At 44.6% G+C, this 21,669-nt stretch overlaps 1 protein-coding gene across 9 annotated transcripts in view; it reads left to right on the top strand.

Moving 5' to 3' along the window:
* The window catches only part of ZNF366 (zinc finger protein 366), a 287,106-nt gene extending 273,833 nt beyond the window's left edge, over positions 1-13,273 (top strand). For all 9 annotated transcript variants that reach the window (XM_074359602.1, XM_074359608.1, XM_074359606.1 and 6 more), the window contains 2 exons: positions 6,145-6,319; positions 9,254-13,273. In XM_074359602.1, the coding sequence (XP_074215703.1) occupies positions 6,145-6,319; positions 9,254-9,777 (699 nt within the window). In that variant the 3' untranslated portion in view covers positions 9,778-13,273. The remainder of the gene's footprint in view (positions 1-6,144; positions 6,320-9,253) is intronic.
* Positions 13,274-21,669: the final 8,396 nt, after the last annotated feature.

Raw genomic sequence — 21,669 nt, 5'->3', positions numbered from 1 at the left:
AAGAGTTATTCCCTTTACATGACTGATGTGGCTTGAAAAAAGAGACAGGCCTTGCTCCAGCCATACTCTTAAGAGCTGGCCATCTCCTTCACCACAAAACTGGCCAAAAAAAGGAGAGTCTTTAAGTAACAGATTTTAATTTCTTGGGATTCTCACCACTAAAAATCCTTCCTGACATAAATCCCTCCCACTGTGGCCACATGAACTGGTTCTCTCTGGCCCTTGCTCAGTGGAAACAGCTGTCCACAGCAAGCAGAAACATTCGTTTACTGTGGGATTAAGCATTAACAATAGGATGGAAAATTCGAGGAGAGGAAAGGTTTCCATTCTATATTGTTTTTTTTTTTCCTTATAAAAAAAGTTACTGCCCTTCTGGGTTCTTTTGCTATTGGCTCGACTTCTGGACTCCTTGCTTCTTGGAGCCAGCTGGAGTTTCTCCAGAGACCTGCGCCTGTAGACTTAAGCCATGTTTCTGAAATATGCTTCCCAGATTCTGCGTAAGCACGCAGGGGTTGATTTGGATGCTATCCTTGTAGTGGCCACACTCCATAATAGCAAAGAACCAGCTGCCGTCTTTGGAAAAGCTGTCCAGGAAAAGCAGCCATCCAGAATTTCCGGGACAAGTTCTCCTTTGAGATGGGTGAAGCCGGGAGCTGCCTGTGTTATGAATCACCAGGTCATCTGCAGCCTGGCCTGAAGCGGAGGCCTGAAGGCTGAGGGCAGAGCAGAGAGAAAAGGATGAGGTCTCCCTGAAAAGAGTCCCCACCACCTCTGCCAAACTGGCTCCATTTCCCCCTCCAGCTCTTGGATGCTCCCTCAGGGGAGAAACTGGGTGGGGACTTGTTGGGGCCCAGTGCTTGAGATCTGGGTTCTCAGGCTGGCATTGAGTGGGTTAAGGCAGTGACCAGATAGCAGCCTTTTGGCAGCAAAGCCCTCCTCAGCAGAAGGAAGGATATAGCTGTATGAACTGCCTGCTTAACAATGCCTCGCAATGTCCCCAGGGGCCCGCCTGCAAATAGATTTCATCTTGCTTTCTCTTGTACTTTTCAAAGCTTCCTGTTTTCTCACGGTCCTTTTGGACAGTTTACAGTCTCTCTCTCCCTCCCTCCCTCTCTCTCCCTTTGAGGAAAGGAACACCCTTCTTATTAAAAAAGAGAGAGAGAAGAATGTAAGGGAAGGGCAGTTTAGCGGAGGCCATTCTCCGTGGCTGCAGGCTGCAGCTCTTTGACCTTTTCTCTCGGAATAGGAAAACACAAGCTTCCTGGTGCATTGCTGTCTCAGGAGCCTGCCTCTTCTTGGCTTGGTGGGCCCCTGGCCCCAGCCCAGTGGCTGCCCACTGCCATCACGCTGTCTCTGTGCACAGCGACTTCTCCCTGACTCTGGCCATCAGCACTGTTGCTGGGACTCATGGGAAGTTGCTTGAGGTGCCTCAAGGCGCTGGACCGGGGAGAGATGGGGTGCCAGGAGGCCAGAATTAGGAGCTTCTGTGAAGATAAGAGGACAGGGAATCTGTCAGCTGTTTAAAGGGCTGACAGAAAATCAGAGAGTCAGATGATGGGCTCCTCAAAGCCTGCAATCTGGATGAATCTTCTCTTTCCATCCACATTTCCCAGGGCTGCGTCAGGCACCACTGCTTCCATTCCTTTATTCCTCAAGTAACCTGGCTGGTATTTACTCAAAGGATTCTTCACTTGTTCCTTCCTTAATATTCCTTCCACATAATTTCGTTTAAAAAGACAGCACCCTCATCATCAAAGTGCTTTCTATTTTTGGAATGCAAAATGTACATGATAATGATAGTAATAAGAGCTAATATTTATTGAGCTCTTACTATTTGCCAAGCCCTTTATATGAATTATCTCATTTGATCCTTATGAAAACCTTCGTGAAAAACTGTGATCATCGTCGACATTTTACAGTAGAGAAAACGGAACAAGTTCTCTGTTCCTCTGGGGTCTCACCATCGCCTTTCTGCTCTGCCGTCTCAAAGCCTAATGATCTGTGCAACCCATTTTTAAAGGACAGTTCAAAACATTTGTTCCACTCTTCTGCTGCATTTTAGGTCCACCTCCCTCAAAAAATAGGTATAAAAGTGGGCCTAGATGGAAAAGCTGATATTTAGTGTCAGAGGCGAACTAATCCTTCTCATTAGAGCAGCTGAGAGTTCAAGAGGGGTGGACAGGTTGTGACAACCACCTGCGAGATGAAATCTGACTGCTTATCACTCCATGAGCTTCCTGTACCAGCACCTAGCCTTACTTTAATCTCCACAGACCTTGGCAGGAAGTGATTCAGCAAGTCTTGACCTGGGCAAGCTCTTAGTCTCACATCTTATGATGAAAGGGGCCTTTTAGATGACTGCTTTTCCCAGAAGAAGACACTCGAGTTCTGATGCTTCCTCCCAACTCTTCTTCCTTCCCATCTAACTCCCCTCCTCTACTTCCTGGACAATTCTACTTGGAGCTCACACTAGACCCCACCCAAGGGTGCCATCTTTAATTGACTCAATCCTCTTGCCCTGGCCCCTTGTCACTAACAGTGACTGAGGGGCCGCTCCAGATTTCACAGGCACAAAGTATCTCCATACTTTTGTGTACTATCAAGTGAGGTCAATCTTCTGAGAAAGATGAAGAGGCCAGGTGTTTTGGATAAGGACCAAAGGCTTTGTGGAAGAGTCAGAGGCTGAGAGGAAGCAGCTAAGGGTACCTACTACTGACATATGAATGGTGTCCAAGTGCTTCAGGTCCTGAGTTAATTGTCTCTATCCTTCTGCCACTGAGGATTTTGGTTTGCAAACTAGTGTGTATAGGTTTAGTGGGAGCAAGAAAGAGAGTTGGTGATGGCTGCTTTGTGGAGTTTTTGCATGAGGAAGTGATATTTTTCCTGACTTGGTTGTTTATTTCCTAACCATATACTCAGGTGCTCATTAAGTGTTACTATATGTGTAGCCCTGTGCCTGATACTGGGGTTGGCCATAAAGAAGAAGAAGGTAATCCTTACATTTCTGTAGACTACCTGGGACACCTTTTAGTGTCCCAAACATCTTTCAGGGTTGACATGCTGTTGCTTGGCCCTGGGAAAGCTCTCCATTGGCTACCAGTAGGCTACCATGAACCACGAAGGATAACTCTGGCATATAAAAATTAAATTTTATCAACAATGAAATTAGTCTCCTTTACCAATCAAGCATCAGATAATATAGCTGACCAGCCATGTCCCACAATGGAGTTTCTTCGCTGAGGCCATAGGCCTTGACTTCGGGGAACAATATCATTTATTAAAATGATAAAACATCCTAATGTCCCCATATGCCACTAAAATGCCCCAGGAAGTCCAGTACTGAATGAATCAATCCAGAAAAACAGGAGAAAGCTATGATTAAGGATCATGGAAGGTTGCCTATCTAAGATGAGGAAGAATCTGGAAAATACCCAGCAGGAGACCTCATGATGTGTGCACACCCCTGTGTGTGTTGGGGTGGAGGTGGGTCGATGAGGGGGAAGGGGGCTGGGACCTTGGGGGAGTGAGTTGCAGGATCCGCTCTTGCCCCAACATCCCAGCAATTGCATCAGCAACAAGCAGTGGATCATTATCACGACAATAATAGTTCCCTTGCCTGTAATTTAAGGTTGATTGAAGTATCTGAAAATATTTAATGAAGAGACGTTATTTCTGGTGTCAAAACAAAAACAAAAGGTACTCTACATATTCTTCAAGGTTAGGCTAAAATTTCATCTCCTTTATAAAACCCTTTCAGACCAGTCTAGCTTCTAATATCTCAGCAACCACAGATGATAACCAAAAGTAGACTGTCATCCTCCCTGGGAGCCAGTGAAGGAGGAAGGTGCCCATTTCTTCCTTTGGTTCTCTCTGCCTGGCCTATAGGACCAGGTGGCCTACCCGTCCAAGCTTGGACTAGTGCAGCAGCCTAATTGATCTTCCAGCCTCTAGTTCCTCTCCCACTAAATGGCTTGTGCTTGACTACCCAGACCTTTTGCTGTTTTCTAGTCTTCTGCTGCAATGTGCCCCACCCCTTCACTCACTCAGCAAAGTCTTATTGAGACCCTATCATGTGTCAAGCCTGGTACGAGGCAGGGATTATAACAAAAAGGCAGGCGGAACCTTCAGAGATGCTGCAGTCTACTGAAGGACCTAGAGATGCTGCAGTCTCCTGAAGGACTGTTCAGCTCAGCAACTCCAACAGCATCGTCACTCCAAGTAATCAGGAACTCTCCCATGAACCAAATGAGATATGCCTTTTCTAAGATGACCCAATGTAGAATCTCTAGATATAGTTTTATTTTTTTTTCTCCTTAGCCAGGATGAGAACTGGATAAACTAAGCTAATAAAGAGAATTCTACCAGAACTTCCAAACATGTGCAAAACTGAGCCACAGGTTGATATATCTTTATAAATTGTTTCTGTTGAGAACAAAAAGGAAGCAAGTATCCATCCCACATGTGGGGCTTTCTCCTGAAATTAGACTGACTCTCTCAGCTTTTCCCCTCTTGGGTCACCTTTTCCAAATGAATGTGGTGTGCAGGGGCTCTGAATAATGCGTGTGGGACACCCGTGTGCTGAATTCATTCTTGCTTGTAAGGAAGTAAAAAGGGGAAAAGTACTTAAAACTCCCAAATGTGAATCATTTAAAAGTACAGAGCCAGCCATTTGTTATCCATGCATGGATTATCTGTGACAAATTTGTATTCCCAGGATGGCTTCTTCTTACTGCCCAGCATTCTTTTAGGCTAATCTCCCAAGGTCACAGTTGTTAGGTCTACCCATTCTCCCAAGGATGGCTCAACTCTTACCTCCATCACTACCTGAAGAAAACATTGCCTTCATTAATAAAAATTCAACCCAGAACCCCCAACAGTGGCCCTAAAGACATCTCTTAGCAAGGAAGGAAAATTGGTGTCAGCTTCAGGGGACACCACATCCCAAGTCCTCTCTCCCTCTGCCTCTCACTCCATGTGGCTGCCCTCATGACACGGGCCCCTGAGAGTGGGAAGGAAAAAGAGGGGTATGTTCCTCCTTGATGCTCTGGGCCCAGCACAGACACAAAATCCTTCTTTGCATTCCTCACAGCACAGCCAAGGACAGGCTGGAGTTTCCAAGCCCTGCTTTGCTGAGGTTTGGGGACAAGAAAAGCAAGGAAAGCCCCCCAGAGCAGCTGTTTGATTTACACCCTTTGCATCTGTACACGTTGCCTTTGAAAAGGCAGCTCTGCTCTTCCCAAAGAAGCTGACGTACCACTGCTGTGGTCCATTATATATTGGCAATTGGAGTGGAATAGGAATGAAAAAAAAAAAAAAGAATGCATAACCAATGTTTGCTTTTTGTATACCTAGGATGATATTTTTAGTACTTCAAATCTGTACCCAGAGAAAAGACACACTCCTGCCTTTACACGTATTTTCATTCCTTTTAACTTTGAAATCCATCCCAATAATTAGCAAATTAAAAAATTAGAAAAATACTGCCTGCTACAGTCTAACAGGAGAGTTATATTGGGGGGACCCAGTATGGTGTTGTGGTTGACCATGTGGCCTCTGGTGTCTGAGGACCTGAGTTCACGATCCCAGCCCTGGCACCCAACAGCTGTGTGCCTCGGTTAGTCCTTTCATCTTAATCCCTCAGTTTGTCCATCTGTCAATAGGGATGATAACAGCATCCATTGCAAATGATTGTTGTGAGTTAAAGGAGATATTCCCTGGCAGACTTAGGACTGTGCCTTCCTTCTGTATTATAAATGCTCCATAAATATTAAACAAGTAATTGTACCCTTATTATTAAAGTGAAGTACATTTTGAGCAATTGCTTTTCAGAGCAGCTTTCCTCCTTTTCAAAAGGTTGCGTTCAAAAAAAGCTTTAATAGCTTTATAATTTTTACCCTGAGTATAAAAATCTCTGTACAACAGGAATAAAATCTCATTAATCCACCCCTACCTGCTCCACCTTTGGGCCCGGGATCAATCCAGCCCCCCTCCCTGACTTCCATGGGGACACTTTCTTTAGAAGCAGCTTAAAAATGCCAAGATCCAAACAAAGTGGCAGCACGTCTGTCCTCACGTCCTGGGTGTGGTTACCAGGGCAGGGTCCCCAACTCCGAGTAACCTGTGTTCTCCTCACTGTCCTGACAGCTGTGTGGGAAGGAGTTCAACCGGATGCACAACCTCATGGGCCACATGCACCTGCACTCTGACAGCAAACCCTTCAAGTGCCTCTACTGCCCGAGCAAGTTCACCCTGAAGGGGAACCTGACTCGCCACATGAAAGTGAAGCACGGGGTCATGGAGCGGGGCCTCCATTCTCAAGGTAATCACCTTCCCAGGAAGCCCACGGTGTCCCTGGCCAGTGGATCACAAATGGAAGCTGAACTTGCTTTTAGGGAACTTTACCTTGGGGGGTTATTCTTATGGTCGAAAAAGGGACCATAATTTTCAAGACCATAGCAGAGTAGCAGGAGCAGGCGGACAATGTTACTGTAGAAAATGTAATGCTAATATCTGAAGATAGTAAGTAGAAGTGAATTATAGGGAGTAGATCAGAATATCATAACAATGCCATTCAGTACCACTATTAGTTCCTTGTTCCAGACCCTGCAGCAGGTACTTTGTCTCTGTGAGTCTTAACAGCAGCTCTGGGCTGGAGGAACTTCTATTATTCCCATATTATAGATGGGGAAACTGAGGCTTTGAAATATTAACTTGCTCAACCGATAAGTAGCAGAGTGAGGATTTGGACACAGACCTTTGTGACCTCAAAGCCTTTATTGTACCAACTTCATATCACTGTTGTTAAAGGGCATGTGACTTTTCTGCATTCTGAAAAGCAATTCTGCAAGTTTTGCTGTCAGCAGAAGTGTGTCTGTAGCAGGCTAGGACTCCTCTACCTGTTCACACGCAGATACACCCAAGGATGGTTTTCCTACTTGGTAGGGCTGATCAGCCCTTAAGCAGAGCAGGGACTTCTAGTTTCCCCACTGAATCCTAACTGAACTGATGAAAAGTTCCTGCCTCCTTTGTCTCCTCAGTCCCAGGGCCCTTAGCAGTAAAGAGTTTATGTTCTAGATGTACTAGATTCAGTGGCCTGTCCTTCAGTAAATGGGCAATAAATGCTCTTTGTCCAACGCAGTGCGCTATATGACATGGCAGACACCAGGGAAATGAGACTGTCTTCGCCCTCTGGGAGGTCTGTGTGTGGGGAGAGAAGACACATGGATGTGCAACTGACAGTATTGTGTTAACTGGCTGCTGTTTTCTGACTCCAGTATGACCAAAGGGTGATGTACTTAGCTATCATTGCTTGTCCCCACAATCCCACAAAGCAGACTTTGTTATTCTCATTTTATGTAAGAGGACACCAAGGCCAAGAGGTGTTATATAAACTGCTGAAGGCCGAACACAAGTCTAAAGTCAGAACGGCGTTCCTCACTCAAGAATTTCTGACTCAAACCAGTGCTCACTGCACTGGGTAAAAACACAGGGTGATTTTTCATGTTTGCTGCTTCTCCCACCCCCTTTACAAAAGAAGTGGTCGGCTAGGCACCCATGTTCATAAATAGGATCTATGCTTGCCCACCCAGCATGAAACAACATGATTGTAGCTTTCAGATTCCTCAAACACCCGCTGAGTTTCTGGTGACCCTGGGTGACAGGAAACTGTGATCATCATAAAACAAGGCCTGGAGTTTGTACAAAAGCCCTGAAAAAGTTCTGGTTAAAAAACAAAAGCAGTTTTTTTTTCCTGAGAATGTTTTTCTCCTGAACTATTTTTTGTATGTATAGTTGCCTGAGCCACTTCCCAAGTTAGGCCTAGATTTTTGCAGGACAGGTGAAGTTTGCTCAGCCGCTGGGGCTGGAAACATAGAAGGCAATGAGGAGACAGTCCTCCAGCTGAATGCCCGGCTGGCTCACCACGACTTGCCCCATATGGATGCTCAGATCCTAACAAGCACCTAGAGACTGTCATTCTTCTGGAAAAATCAGGAGCATCACTATATATGAGAGTTGCTCTGAAAGATGTTAACAGGCTTTCCGCAAATGTTTTCATCTATAAAAGGTGTTAGCACTTCTTCACTCTAGTTTTTGAAATGGCTCAAAAATCATGACGCAGATGAAAAAGATCCTCCCTGAACTGGACATCAACTCGCTCTGTGCATCCTCACCCCAGAAACCTGGCTGTCCCTGTGCAGCAGGGTCTGGCTGCAGCCCAGACCCCTCCCTCCTACTTCTCTCTTCAGTCTGCCCCACCTGTTCTTCTAGGCCTGACTGCTCACCACAGGCAGAGGCCTTCATTTCACATCAGGGGGAGCCCTACCACGTGTCTGGTGGCTGCTGAAAAGTCCACCCCTACAAGGGTCTTCAAACTGAAACTAAAAGTGAGACCCTCTTACATCACTGTGCCCACAGCAGGGACACAGGCTCCTCAGAGGACCCTCCTGTGCCTTCCCTACTCCGTCTACACTTAGGGGGCCGGTGATGGGGTGGCCTCCTTGGCCCCAAATGGAATATCTGGTTTTTTTCAAGATGAAAATATCTTTATTATTGTTATATTTTCCTTATGGTAAAACATACGCCCACTGTTAAAAGTAAAAGAAGAAATATATTAGAAGTGAAAAAAATGTAAAAACCACCTCACAGTTAATCATTTTTGAGATTTTGACATACATCGTTCCAGACACTTTGATAGATAAAATTGAGTCTACACTACGAATATATATGATAAATAATATATGTGATAAACACATGTTTTTTACATCCAGTATATAGAGAATACCTTTTATGATCATTAGTAGCTCTCTACATCTTCTACACATAGAGAAGTACCTTCTACACACATCATACCTTCATTGTATGGAGGTGCTATTATTTATTTAAACAAATCTCTATTGTTAAATTGATAAATTATTTTCACAGTTTCACTGTTGAGAATGTGGTGATGAGCATCCTAAGACATACATAACACATCTGCCAGACTATTTCTATAGTTTAAATTCCCAGTAGTTGCTAAGTTAAAGATGTGCTTATTTTCAAAGCTTTTCGTGCCTGTTGCCAAACTCCCCTGAAAGGAGTCATACCGATGTAGACTCCATCTGTGACAAGGCTCATCTCTCTACAGCCTTCCTGGGGATTCATCTATGTTTAAAATGTAAAATCAAGCCACACTAACTGGCCCTGGGTTCCACCCAGCTACCCTTCCTGCGGCCTGAACGTTTCCCGGGGCCTGAACGTGCCTTTGCTCCGGCAGGTTTTGGAAGGGGGAGAATCGCCCTGGCGCAGACGGCGGGGGGCCTGAGGAGCCTGGAGCAGGAGGAGCCCTTCGACCTGTCCCAGAAGCGCCGGGCCAAGGGGCCGGCCTTCCAGTCGGACGGGGAGAGCGCCAGGGGCAGCTCGGGTCACGAGGAGGACGACGACGACAACTGCTACGAGGTGGAGCGGGACAGCCCGGGCCCTGGTCCCCGCAGCCCGCCGCTCTGCGCGCCCCAGGACCTGTCCGCCAAGCCCGAGCCAGGCCCCAGGGAGGAGGCGCAGGCGGAGGAGGACGCGCCGCGAGGGGACCGCCACCCGAAGAGGCAGGACAGCCCCAGGCCAGAGGGCGGCCAGGAGAGGGGGTTTGGCCGCAGAGACGAGTGTGCCGGCCTCCGGGTCCTGCAGAGCGCCCGGCGGGCCCCCTCCTTTTCTGATTACTTGTACTTCAAGCACAGAGATGAGAGTTTAAAAGAATTACTGGAGAGGAAAATGGAAAAACAAGCAGTGCTTTTAGGGATCTAAGTGGACGGTTTAAAAATTATACTTGGAAAATGAGAACTAGGCAGTGCAAAATACAGCTTTCCGCATGAGCTCTCATTTGCTGGAGACTGGAGAAGGGCACGGATCTTTACAAATGGCTCAGACTAAATGAGCAAGGAGTCCTCAGTCATATAAGTGCTTCTCAGGTCATTCACTGGGCCCTTGATTTTTAACACACACGCAGGGTCTTCAGCGTGTTTTCATGGCTCTCCAGTATAATCCACTGTGCATATTTTTCTAGTTATCTAATTGTGAGCTGATGCCGAGGTGCTTTTAGAAATTCTGTTTTCCATTGACTAATATGCAATACACAGTAAATTTCTTTCTAGTTACAAAAATATGGTGCTTGACACGTTACCTTATTAATGACCATTTAGCTGAATGTGTGAAAGTTTTATTTCTCCAGATAGATGAAAATATTAGTAGCTGTGTATATTAAAAAGTTGCCTTTATTGAATAATCAAAAGTACCAGAAATAACACAGGAGGGTGAGTTATTGAGGAGGAGGATGTCCTCAAGCAGTCGCTGCAGATATAAAACAAAATTCCAAGGGAATTTGAATAATTCTGACTAAGGAAAAACCAGCAAGACTTAGATTCCTGCCCGGGTCCGCCTTGTTCAGCTTCTGCTACCTTCATCAGACATGGCATCCTGAGCATGTGTCCAGATGTCCTGACATGTCTCAGTGTCGGCAGGCTAACCCTGAGCAGAGCTCCCTCCTGGAGACCTTGCTCTGAGGTTTCATGCCCAATAAGGCAGTTGCAGGAAGAGCTGTCACCCCAGGAGTGTGGGTTTCTCTTCAGTGCTGGAGCAGGGGATGGGGAAGAAATTCTTCTTGAAGTCTAAGCTTGAACTTATTTGGTGTGTTAGAATAACATCAGCTAATCACTAGGAAGAGATTCTGAGCTGTGTTCTCAATGTTGTCTGCACATTAAAATTATCTCAGGAGCTTTTTTAAAACTATCAGTGCTGGGGCCTGACCCCCTGAGGTTCTGACTTAATTGGTCTAGAGTAGAGCCCCAGCATTGGTTATTTTCCAAATTGCCCCAGATGCTTCTCATGTGCAGCCAGGGTTGAGAAATATTGACTAGGCTAAAATAGTGGCTCCCAAGGCCCCCTCCCAGGGACTCCATAAATATTTCTGCTTCCAGCTTCAGACTCATTAAGACAGAAAGCAAGAAACCTTGAGATCATATTGCTGACGTCAGCCGTATTACCTGTTCCGTAAGAGCCTCATAAGGGGCTCACACACACACACAGTATAAACACACACTTTTTGTACTAGAAGATGACGCCTATGATGTTTATGATCACTTAATCTGTTTAAAAAGATACAGCCAGCCTCCAGTGACTAATTATTTCTTCCTAGATGCTTGAATCACGATTCCAGTGAGTGGTGGTGACTGTAATGGGTGGGCTCAGCCCAGCAGGTAGGCACCGGCCTCTGACGAGTAAAGCAGTGCTGACAGGATGTCGCATACGTGTGACTGACCATAAGCAGTAATCCTCTGGTACTGTGTCTGTGTTTATCTAAAAACTGCCTCTCTGTGGGTAGTTTCAACTCTTATTTGTAGAGCTAGGTACTGTTTATTATCTTGCTTCCTGTCTCTCCAAAGTTTCCAATAGATTTCTTTAGAAGACCTGGCCCACCTCTGACTGCTGGATGCTGGCTTTTTCTCTTAGCCAAGGTGCTTCCCCATCAGCCTCATCTAGTTCTCATCAGTCACACACATGCTTCTTCAAGTCCCTGATGCATCCCTCCTGCCACCTTGCCTAAGGCTTCTTCCTCCGGCCTCACCACCACCACAAAGTGCCAAAGCTGCTTGGGTTTCCTCCTGCCGTCCCTGTCCCACTTCAGAGGACCTGCAAAGGGGATGATGAAGGGAAGACTGTGGGTTTCTGCGGTTACAAGTACTATTCTGGGCCAAGAACCTGGCCAAGTCTTCAGAGGGGCAACTTACCTTCCATTCATTATTAATATAGCTCATCACTGCCTCTGATGACATCACCCAGAGGCTGGCAGAGTGGTCTTTGAGGTGTCCAGCTCTTAGGGTCCTGTTACATAGTCATTCCTTCAGCAGCCAGGCCTTGAGGATCTGCTACAAAGACTGCAGATTTCCAGTTTGTTCTGGGTGTGCCAAGCTGGAATTGGAGCCAGGAAACCTAGAATAGCAAGCTCTAGAATTTTCTACCCAAAACGAATCATATGGCAGTGTTTGAGGAACAAGTTAATGTTGAGATGGAGAGAGTATGGTCTAGTATGGTGGTTTCCATGTTGTATGTTGAGAAGCCAGAGGTCCGTCTTAGGCACTTCCAGAGCTGCTAGGGGAGAAGGCAAAATTCTCAGCCCTCATGCCCACTTTACTGTGAGTGGCTCAAATTCCATCTATTTTATGTGTTAGCCTTCCAAGTAAAATTTCATTTGGAGGGAGAAAAAAATGGGTCTAAGAAAAGTAATGAAAAAAACTAAAGCCTGATTTTAGTTCTTGCCTCTGGGTATGAGAGACTTAATTAGATATAGCCCAATGGTTATATGCACTGACCTTCTGAGAACCAAGGCTAAGACCTTGGTTTTGTTTGTGACCAACATCCTGATTTGCCTGCAACAACCCTGGTTTATATTTCTTGTACCAGGGTAATTATTGAGTGTCATGTTAATTCTCAAAAGTATTCCCATTTGGGTAATAAATTATATGGACACTGTATGTGTAAGTACAGTGCTAAAGGAAGGGTTGGCCAACCTTGCTCAATGAGCTAATTAACCAGAATGCAAGCCTGAATGAGAAGTCATGAGGCCATCCTCAGAGAATTAAGGGATGAAACCATCCAAAGGTCCTCAGCACTCCAGGGACCAGGACAGCATGATATATATCACCTTGTGACACTCTGAGTATAGGTCACTACCAAATGGTTTCCAGGCTTTTGACCACTGTCTTTGAAACAACCAGGTGACCAAGTAGCACATTTTTCTTTTATCTTTTTTATTAGGCTTATGATTGCCCTCTCTTGTTGCCTTTCAACTCATTCTCTTTTTTTTTTTTTTTTTTTTTTTAACAATTTGACTTGCCACTGGCCATGAGACTGAGGCCAACCTTCCATGACCCTGCAGGGGTAACTGGTATATTTGTATATGAGTAGTTGCATGAGACAGCCCTATGTGCATACTGTATTTATTAAGCCCTGAAGGCATTTAATAAAATATTAACATCGTGTTTGGAATTACGATCTTTGTCTGCTTTGCTAGAACAAAATGTAACAGAGCTAACATTTAAAATCCTTCACATATTTGGACAATATTACACCAAATGTTGATTTTGTACAGAATTCTGGCTCACTATTTAAAACTAAAACTCCAAGTGTGTAGCAACCCAAGTTGTGAATATTGCTTTCTGCTTCAGAGAAAAAGCAGTTTACCTGAAAATAGCATTGCTATAACCTGTGTTTTGTTAATTTAAGCAAATAAAAGCATGTTGAAAAAGCTGTGTTAATTATTTGTGAATACCTGAAATTTTGCAAGGAAGCTGCCGTTGTCACCGTCTTACTCCTGCCCTCATACCTTCTTCCAGACTGTTTCCCCTTGGTGGGGGCCTTGACCTGTGGGAGAGGCAGTTGTTGGATTCTCCCTCCTTCGAGGTCAGAAAAGATTAATGAACCTCAGCCCATCAGCAGGCAAGTGACATCTTCCTCATCCTTTTCTCTACTATTTGGAAAAATCAGTTCTGGAATGGTGTCATGAGGAAGTGGAGGGTTAGAGGCAAGATTGCTTTAATCTGCATCAAGTTCTTTGTGCAATAAAGTTCAACCAGAAGGCAGTATACTCTAGTGGGCAGGAGCACGGATCCTGGTGCCAGGTTCCTGAATTCAAAGCCCAGCTCTCCCACTTCCAGTCTTTGGGACCTGAGAACAGTTTGTGACCTATTCTCTGTGCCTCGGTTTCCTCATCTGTAAAATGGGACTAGGAACAATACCTTCCTCATTGGATTATTTTGTGGGTTAAATGAGTTAATATATGAAGATGCTCACATGTCTGGGCTCACAGCGTACACTGTGTAAGAATTAGCTGTTATAATCACCATCAGTGAAATGGCCAGGAACTGAACACGCAGCTCTCCTGCCTCAGCAGAGCACTCACAAAGCTGCGTTGGTGTGGGAAGTTGTCTATTTCTGAGGGAGGTTCCCTTTTCAATGTTATATGCCAAGCACTGTGCCAGGTGACTTGCACACTTGAGCACACTTCAGCCTCACACAAGCTGAGAGGCAAAGGTTGTTATCTCAGTTTTACTGAGGAGGAAATGGAGGTTCAGGAGAGTGAAATAACTTGCTCCAAATTACTTAGTTCACAAATTCCTCCTTTGCCCTCCCAGCATATAGCCTGCAGCGGGTTGGGTTCCCTGAAAGTAGATGCTGAGACAAATTTGGGTTCAGCATGTTTCTTAAGAGATCACCACCAGTGAAAAGTAGGAGGAGGAAAGAAGATTGAGCAGAGAGTAAAGCCAGACTGTGATGCGGGCCTGATCATGCCTCCCCCAACGTGATGGGCAGCTCTGAGGCAAGGATTGCCTGTCAGAGTTGTGCCATCCTGGGCAGGGATGGCTAGGCCTTTGGGCCCCACCTTGCTCAATCACCAGATATGAGCTGCCTGGGAAGGGCATGACCTCAGGAAAGCGTGGCTCTGCAGCTGAGGCAGGCCCCAAGGGAAGAGGGAGCTGAGGAGCTAGTGGCTGGAGGCACGTGCTGACTCCCCACAGCTCGGCACGAGGCCTCCTTTGAGGAGAGACTGGGTGACTCATCTCTGCCTCTCCCACAGCCTCCACCTTGCATCGCTCCAACCCTCTCCTTCAGGTTCAATCACGGAACTGCTCCCGGATTCCAGGGGGCCTCTCTCCCTGAGGGAAAAGTAAGAAGAGGAAGATGACTGGGCTCCACTTGAGCCCCATTGCTGCAGTTAGTCTAGGAGACACACTGGTGTTCATCTTCTCCTTCCTCCACTTTCTGTCTAGATCCCTTTCACCAATGGATACCACCTCTCCAGGCTCAGTGGCTTTCCAGGTGGTGTGACCCAGATCCCCACCTCCAAAGGGTCTGAGCCTTGGTCATCATGTTGCTGTGGACTGAATGTTTTCGTCCCCACCAAAATGTGTATGTTGAAACTTTATCCTCTAGTGAGATGGTATTTGGAGGTAGGACACTTGGGAGTTGATTAGGTTTTGATAAGGCCATGAACGTGGAGCCCCCATGATGCGATTAGTGCTAAGATCAGAGTCTTCTCTCTCTCTACAATGTAAGGACACAGCGAGAAGGCGGCCCTCTGCACACCAGGAGGAGGATCCTCATCAGACACAGAAGGTGCCAGCACCTGACCCTGGACTCCCCAACCTCCAGAACTGTGAGAAATCCATGTTTGTTGTTTAAGTCACTCGGTCCGTGATATTTTGTTATAGCAGCCCGAGTGGGCTGAGACAGATGCCCATCTCAAAATGGGCTTGTTGTACCTGTTCGTTTACAGTCACAGGTGGGGAAGGAAACACCAAAAGACCCCAAGGAGGTCACCTGGGTTCCACACATACTCCTCCCTGACCCCTGTGTATCAACAACTCTACTTTCTCCTATCAGGTCATTTACCTTTGCCAAGAGGGTGACTCCCTTCCTTGACTGCTGGTCCCTGGAGACAAGGCATGAAAAGTGCCCAGGTGACAGGCATGACTTATAATTCAATGGTACTTTTGCTGTGCTCCAGGTTAAAGTGTACCTTCTTTGAGGAGAACTTCTAACCCTGCAGAGCCCAGAGTTACACGGATGAGAAATACAAAGTCCCCTAGCATGTCACTAGGAGTGAAGGCAAGTAGGGCCACTCCTGCTTCCACCTTTGGTCCCCAGACCCACGCATTCTTCCTGTGGAGGACATAGGGCCATATAAAATTCTTTGATTCAGTGCTTATATTGGAGGATGACACTCCATCCCTGTGGAGTATTTCCTCCAAGAAGAACTCTAGGGAGCTGGCCGGCCACTTCTGGGTAGGGTGTATGTGATATGACCAGTAGATCCTGTGGCCATGGACCCATCTCTCACCTCATTTACTATAATGTGAATCCTATGGTTTGATGTGACATTATATAGGGTTCTATGCCAGTAGAACAAACACGCCATAACCCTACCTCTTGCGTGGTAGTGCTGGCTGAGGTCCTACCAGCAGAAAGAGCAAATCTACATCTAAAGTAAGTGTTTATTTCTGTGACAAAGAACTACTGGTTCTCCAAGACAAAAGGGACTCAATGTAGTCAACTTCTTACCAAGTGAGTAACTGATCTTCCTGAGCAATGGTGCCATATTAGAAGCTCAGCATCAGTCTTTGTTGCTGGTATGGTGGATATTCAGCAATAGGTCAGCCTTGATAGAGTCAGCTCATGCTGTTGGGCCCATGTGTAGCCTCCATCTCTACCACTGCGGCCACTTCATTCGTATGCAATTTGTTCCAGCGCTGGAGTGGCTATTGACAGAAGGCTGAAGTCAACTGGCAAGGTCATTTGTCTGCCTATTTAATGTCCATCCATGGTGGATGCTATATGATAGGTGTTAACATGTGATACGAAGATTTTCATACTTTGTGTTTACTCCCATACATCTATCCACACACCTTTACTCTAGATAGACAATAATAGTGAATATCTACTTTAATCAGAGTAATCAGGGTTTGCCTTTCTGAAGGAGTGACACTGAATTTGAGAACTGAAGGACATAGGGAGCCAGCAATGGGGGAAACAAGGGGGAGAGCATTTCGGGCAGAGCAGACAGCATGTGCAAAGGTCATGGTACACGGAACACAGCCAAGGAGGGAAGGACAGCACAGAGATCACAGCAGGAGAGGGAAGGTGAAGCCAGGTGAGGCTGACACGGAAAGCTGCTGGGCATGGGGGTGAAATAATGAGATTCACATTTTCTAAACCTCATTCTGACTCTCATGTGGTTAGAAGGAAGCCAGGATGATGCCGGGAGAACATTAAGAAGCAGTTTTAATAGCCTGTGAAAGAAAATACTGGCCTGGATTAGAAAGGTAGCAAAGAGGAAGTGAGACATGGGTGGTTCCAAATCTGTTTTGGGGTCCAATTGACTTGTTCAACTGAAGGCAAATTTTAATAGCACGATAAATGCTTATTTTTCTAAGCACAAAATAAAGCACTACTTGCTATAAAGTCTATCTCCTCACATAATGACAGTAAGGATGAATGCGATTTTTACAGCTATCATGAAACTCATGTTCTTTACTCGATTGGCAGGAGAGTGTGTTTGCCAAGTAATATGTGTAAAAGTAAGTCCGTCTCAGTTTTGTTCTGGGTTACAGTTGGTAAAGAAGGAAATAGTCAAGACTGAAGGAGACAATGAAGCTTCTCAGACACAGATCCTGGGAAGAAATGGCAGCAGTGAAGACAAATGGGCACAGAATTAGAAATCAGAAAACCAGTGAAAAGAGGCTAGAACTCCAAGACTATAAGGTGAGGTTCAAAGAGTCCTTTTCATTTCCACAGCCCTGGGGACATCTCTGACCCTGCTAGTAAAATAGTACACGTTTGTGGTAATGGACTCGCACGGTCAAAGAACAGTCCATCGTCTCTACCATATTTACTAATTAAATGCACTCCAAATCCATTTTCATTTTGAACTATTCAATTCTCAAAGGGTGACAGTCCAGTTATCTGGAAAACTTTATCCAGGGCACATATTATTTTGCAACACTGCAGAATAAACACGATGTTGTCGTATTTTAAGTCCCAAAGTGAATTGGCCTTTGGCACCACAGACAGCATCTTAAGAAATAAAAAACAAAAATGTGTGGCAGGAGTCTGTCCTTGCCCTTAAGGAACACGCAGTTCTTTCAGGCCTATGGAGGCTGGCAGGAATGCCACTCAGAGTTTTTCAAACCTCCTTACTCCAAATGTCCAAAGCCTTAGAAAGCTAAAAATTTTGTCCTCCCTGTGAAAACCCAGGTGTGAACACAACCTCGTTCCCTGAAGCACTGTGGTATTTCATTTTTTGCCCCGTAGAGCTGAGCCAAGTGTAACTTCCAGTCCCATTATGAACTTGCTCTGCAAGCGGAGGAAGACGAGCTCATTTGAGAGCTGGGGAGTGACCCTTATAGGGTCTCTGGGGACCCAGTATCAGTGGCGCTCACTGTTTCCTCTTCCCTGGATGCAACAATATAGTAAGAGAGAAAAAAAGGAGGTTGGCTCTTTTCATGATTTTCCTTTTTAATATTTGTTGAAAATGGAACTGTGTTCTCTTGATCCTTCAAACAAATGGAGGGGAAGTGGAAGCCCAAAAGTTTCTCTTAGGTTCCCCGGAGAGGGTGTCTGTGTTTGTAGTGTGATGTGGGAAAAGTCCTTGTGTATCTGCTGCATTGTCACGTCGTGCCAGAGTGATTTGCAATAGGAAGTGTGGGATGAATACAATTTCTATGGAAGAGAAAGTGATGGAGCCACAGCCTTTGAATCAAAGATCTCAATTTGTCCTTCATCTCTAAGACGTGCTTCCCTGACCTCCGCCCCACCATCTTTATTAGATGATGAAAGAAACACAAGAACACTCTGTGAACTTGACCCAAACAGTAAGTCCAGCCAGAAATCCTTGCTATTCAGAATGCACTTGAGCAGGGAGGGGAGAGGGGGAGCGTGCTTGGAAGGACATGCCGGAGATCACAGAGGCAATGGGGAAGGGAGGCTATTAAAGTTTCTGGCATCGTACCCAAAGAATCATTTCAAACCGATGTTTGAAATATGCATTTTGAGACTTTTCACTGGGCAGATCCTAATAAACAAATGGTCTTTGGAAGGAGAATGGAGAGGTACATTAAGAGACATCTAAAGGGATTACAAAGATACTTCCTTCATTTTAGCAATTCATCATATTGAGCATGCTGGCAAATGATTTTGTTTCTTCTTCTAGAAAGTTGTAATAATGAAACTGGTCTCCAACCATGTCAGGTGAGGGAACAGATGAGGAAGAATCTATTAATCATTCTGGACTTGCAGACACAATAGCTGTGTCATTTGCCACTGTTGGAGGGTAGCTTCCCCTCTAACCTGTAGCAAGTCTAGTGAAGAAAACAGCTTCACTTAGAGTGGTAGGTTATCCAAGTCAGACTGCTATTTAAAATCTTCAGCCATGGTTTTGCAAGACTGTATATATACAGCATTGAATCAGCAGCCTTTTCTCACTCCTTAAAAACCAACTGAAAATAAAAGAAGTATGAAATTCCCAGCAATAGCCAAGTCTTTACAGTAAGAAAGAGCAAGAATCAAAGCAAGGTTATCCAGAGCCTTAGAAACAGATAATGACAATGTCAGCCTCCCATGGGACGTTTGATAAACAGTCATCAAATATGATGATGCATCTCTGTGAAGCAAGCACTCCAGACAGGGTCTAATCCCCTTAGCAGTCACTCTGAGCACCTATCTGAAGAACGCAGGTGATTTTGTGAATTTCAAAGAGCTTGTTTTTCCAAAACTCCGTGTGCCTCCACGATGCTAATCCTCTTACCTTCTTGCAGGGACACTTCACTTTTGATCTCAGGTTTATCTAATCAAATGCTTCCCCTTATACAGACAGTTAGCTCTGTGAGCCAAAGGCTTGGCCACCGCTGTACCACCTCTGGCAAGTTTTTAGACAGACTTGAGATTGGATGTGACCACTCTCTCTGCTTCTCCTTGGAAAGCTGTAGGAAGGATATAAAATTGATACATGAACTTGCCAGGAAGATTCTTCAAGGGGACCTGTACAAAATGCTGCTTTTCAAAAATTATGATTAATTAAAGCTCTATGGAGAATGAGGGGGCATCCAGAATAGTGATGTGAGGATCCCAGTGAAACTTTGCCCCCAGACAGACCTTTATTAAACTAGTAAAAATTAGCAAAAAAACAACCATTCGAAATCTCTGGAGATTGCCCAAAGGTCTTACAACAATGTAAGACATATTTATTCAACAAAACCTACAGAAACTCAGTAAGAGCAGTGGAAGATATGGCTGCACCAGTCCCACCTACCCACATCCATGTTGTGGAAGATTGTTGCAGTGGGCTTGACGGCCAATTGCCAATTCCCATCTCCCCAGCTCCATGCAGAGGACCTATCCTGGGTGGGCGGACAGGCAGTGGTGCCAAGTCCCCTAGCTCAACCCTCTGCTCATTAAGGAGGAGCTGAGTGGGGCAGCTGTGGGCACAGTCTCTCCTCCCCCCACAGCCCTGTGTTGTGGAAGAGTCATTTCAGTGGAATTAGAAGCTAAGTGGCAGCTCCCAACTCCCCTAGTTCCTGGGGTAGGAAAACCATTCTAGGCCAGCTGAGCAGCCAGTGAACGTCAGCAGGTCCTAGTTCTGTGGACTCTGTGCTCTGGAACACCTATTCTGAGGGAGGTGGCAGCAGCTGATGGTGGTCCTGGTAAAATATTGTGAATATAATTAACATAGTCACTTGTTTTACAATATGTTCTTTCTTATTGTGGTAAAATATATGTAGCACAAAAATGGCCATTTAAATCATTTTAAGTGTGCAATTTAGTGGTATTAGGTACATTATGTTGTACAACCTCTATTCATTTCCCTCAAATTTTCGTCATCCCAGACAGAAACTTTGTACCCACACAAAAAAAATAACCATCCCCTCTCCTTCGCCTCTGGTAACCTGTATTCTGCTTTGTGGCTCTATAACTTTGGCGACTCTAGATAACTTCATGTAAGTGTCATCACACAATATTTGTCTTTTGTGTCTGTCTTATTTTACTTAATGTTTTCAGGGTTCATCTGTGTTGTAGCATGTATCAAAATTTCATTCCATTTTCAGACTGAATTTTATATATATACCACATTTGTTTATCCATTCTTCTGTCTTGTAGTGAACAGTTGGGTTGTTGCCACCTTTTGGCTGTTGTAAATGATGCTGTTATGAACATTCATGTAGAAAATATCTGTTTAAGTCCCTACTTTTTAATTCTTTAGGGTCTATATCTAAAAGTGGAATTACTGGGTCATATGGTAGTTCTGTTTAACTTTTTGAAGAACCACCAAACTGTTTTCCACAGTGGCCACACCATTTTACATTCCCATCAGCAATGTACAAAGGTTCCAATTTCTCCACATCCTTTCCAACGCTTGTAATTTTCCATTTTTTGGATAAGAGCCATCTTAATGGGTGTGAGATGGTATCTCATTGTGATCATAATTTTTAAACTAAAACATTTAAATTCCTTTATCAGTTCAGCTGTTAATGCTGAGATCCATATTTCATTTTACAATCTACTTGTTTTTTCTCATGAATATAAAAATAGAAAATTAAAAATGGGCTGGAGCTCTTTCCTTGTAAATAGAAACTGGATGCCCCAGTCATTTATGTGGTTTTTATCCCTGTTGTCTTGATCATTTTTATACCTCCTGTCCTTCAAAGGACGAAGACTGCTTGAGTTTTGAAAAGAACCATTTTTTTAATTGAAATATAGTTGATTTACAATATTGTGTTAGTTTCAGGTGTACAGCAAAGTGATTTTTGGTAATATAAAAGTATATATGTATATATACTTTTTGAGATTCTTTTCCATTATAGGTTATTATAAGAAATTGAATATAGTCCCCTGTGCTATACAGTAGTCGTTGTTGTTTGTCTGTTTTATATATAGTAGTGTATATTTGTTAATCCCAAGCTCTTAATTTATCCCTCTTAATTTATAACAAAATTATCCCCTTTGTTAACCATAAGTTTGTTTTCTGTGTCTGTGAGTCTGTTTCTGTTTTGTAAATAAATTCATTTGTATTATTTTTTAGATTCCACATATATCATTATAATATTTGTCTTTCTCTGTCTGACTTAATTCACTTAGTATGATATTCTCTAG

This window comes from Camelus bactrianus, chromosome 3 (assembly GCF_048773025.1).
Source record: "Camelus bactrianus isolate YW-2024 breed Bactrian camel chromosome 3, ASM4877302v1, whole genome shotgun sequence".
Taxonomy (NCBI): domain Eukaryota; kingdom Metazoa; phylum Chordata; class Mammalia; order Artiodactyla; family Camelidae; genus Camelus; species Camelus bactrianus.
This window is presented reverse-complemented; position numbering and strand designations above follow the sequence as displayed.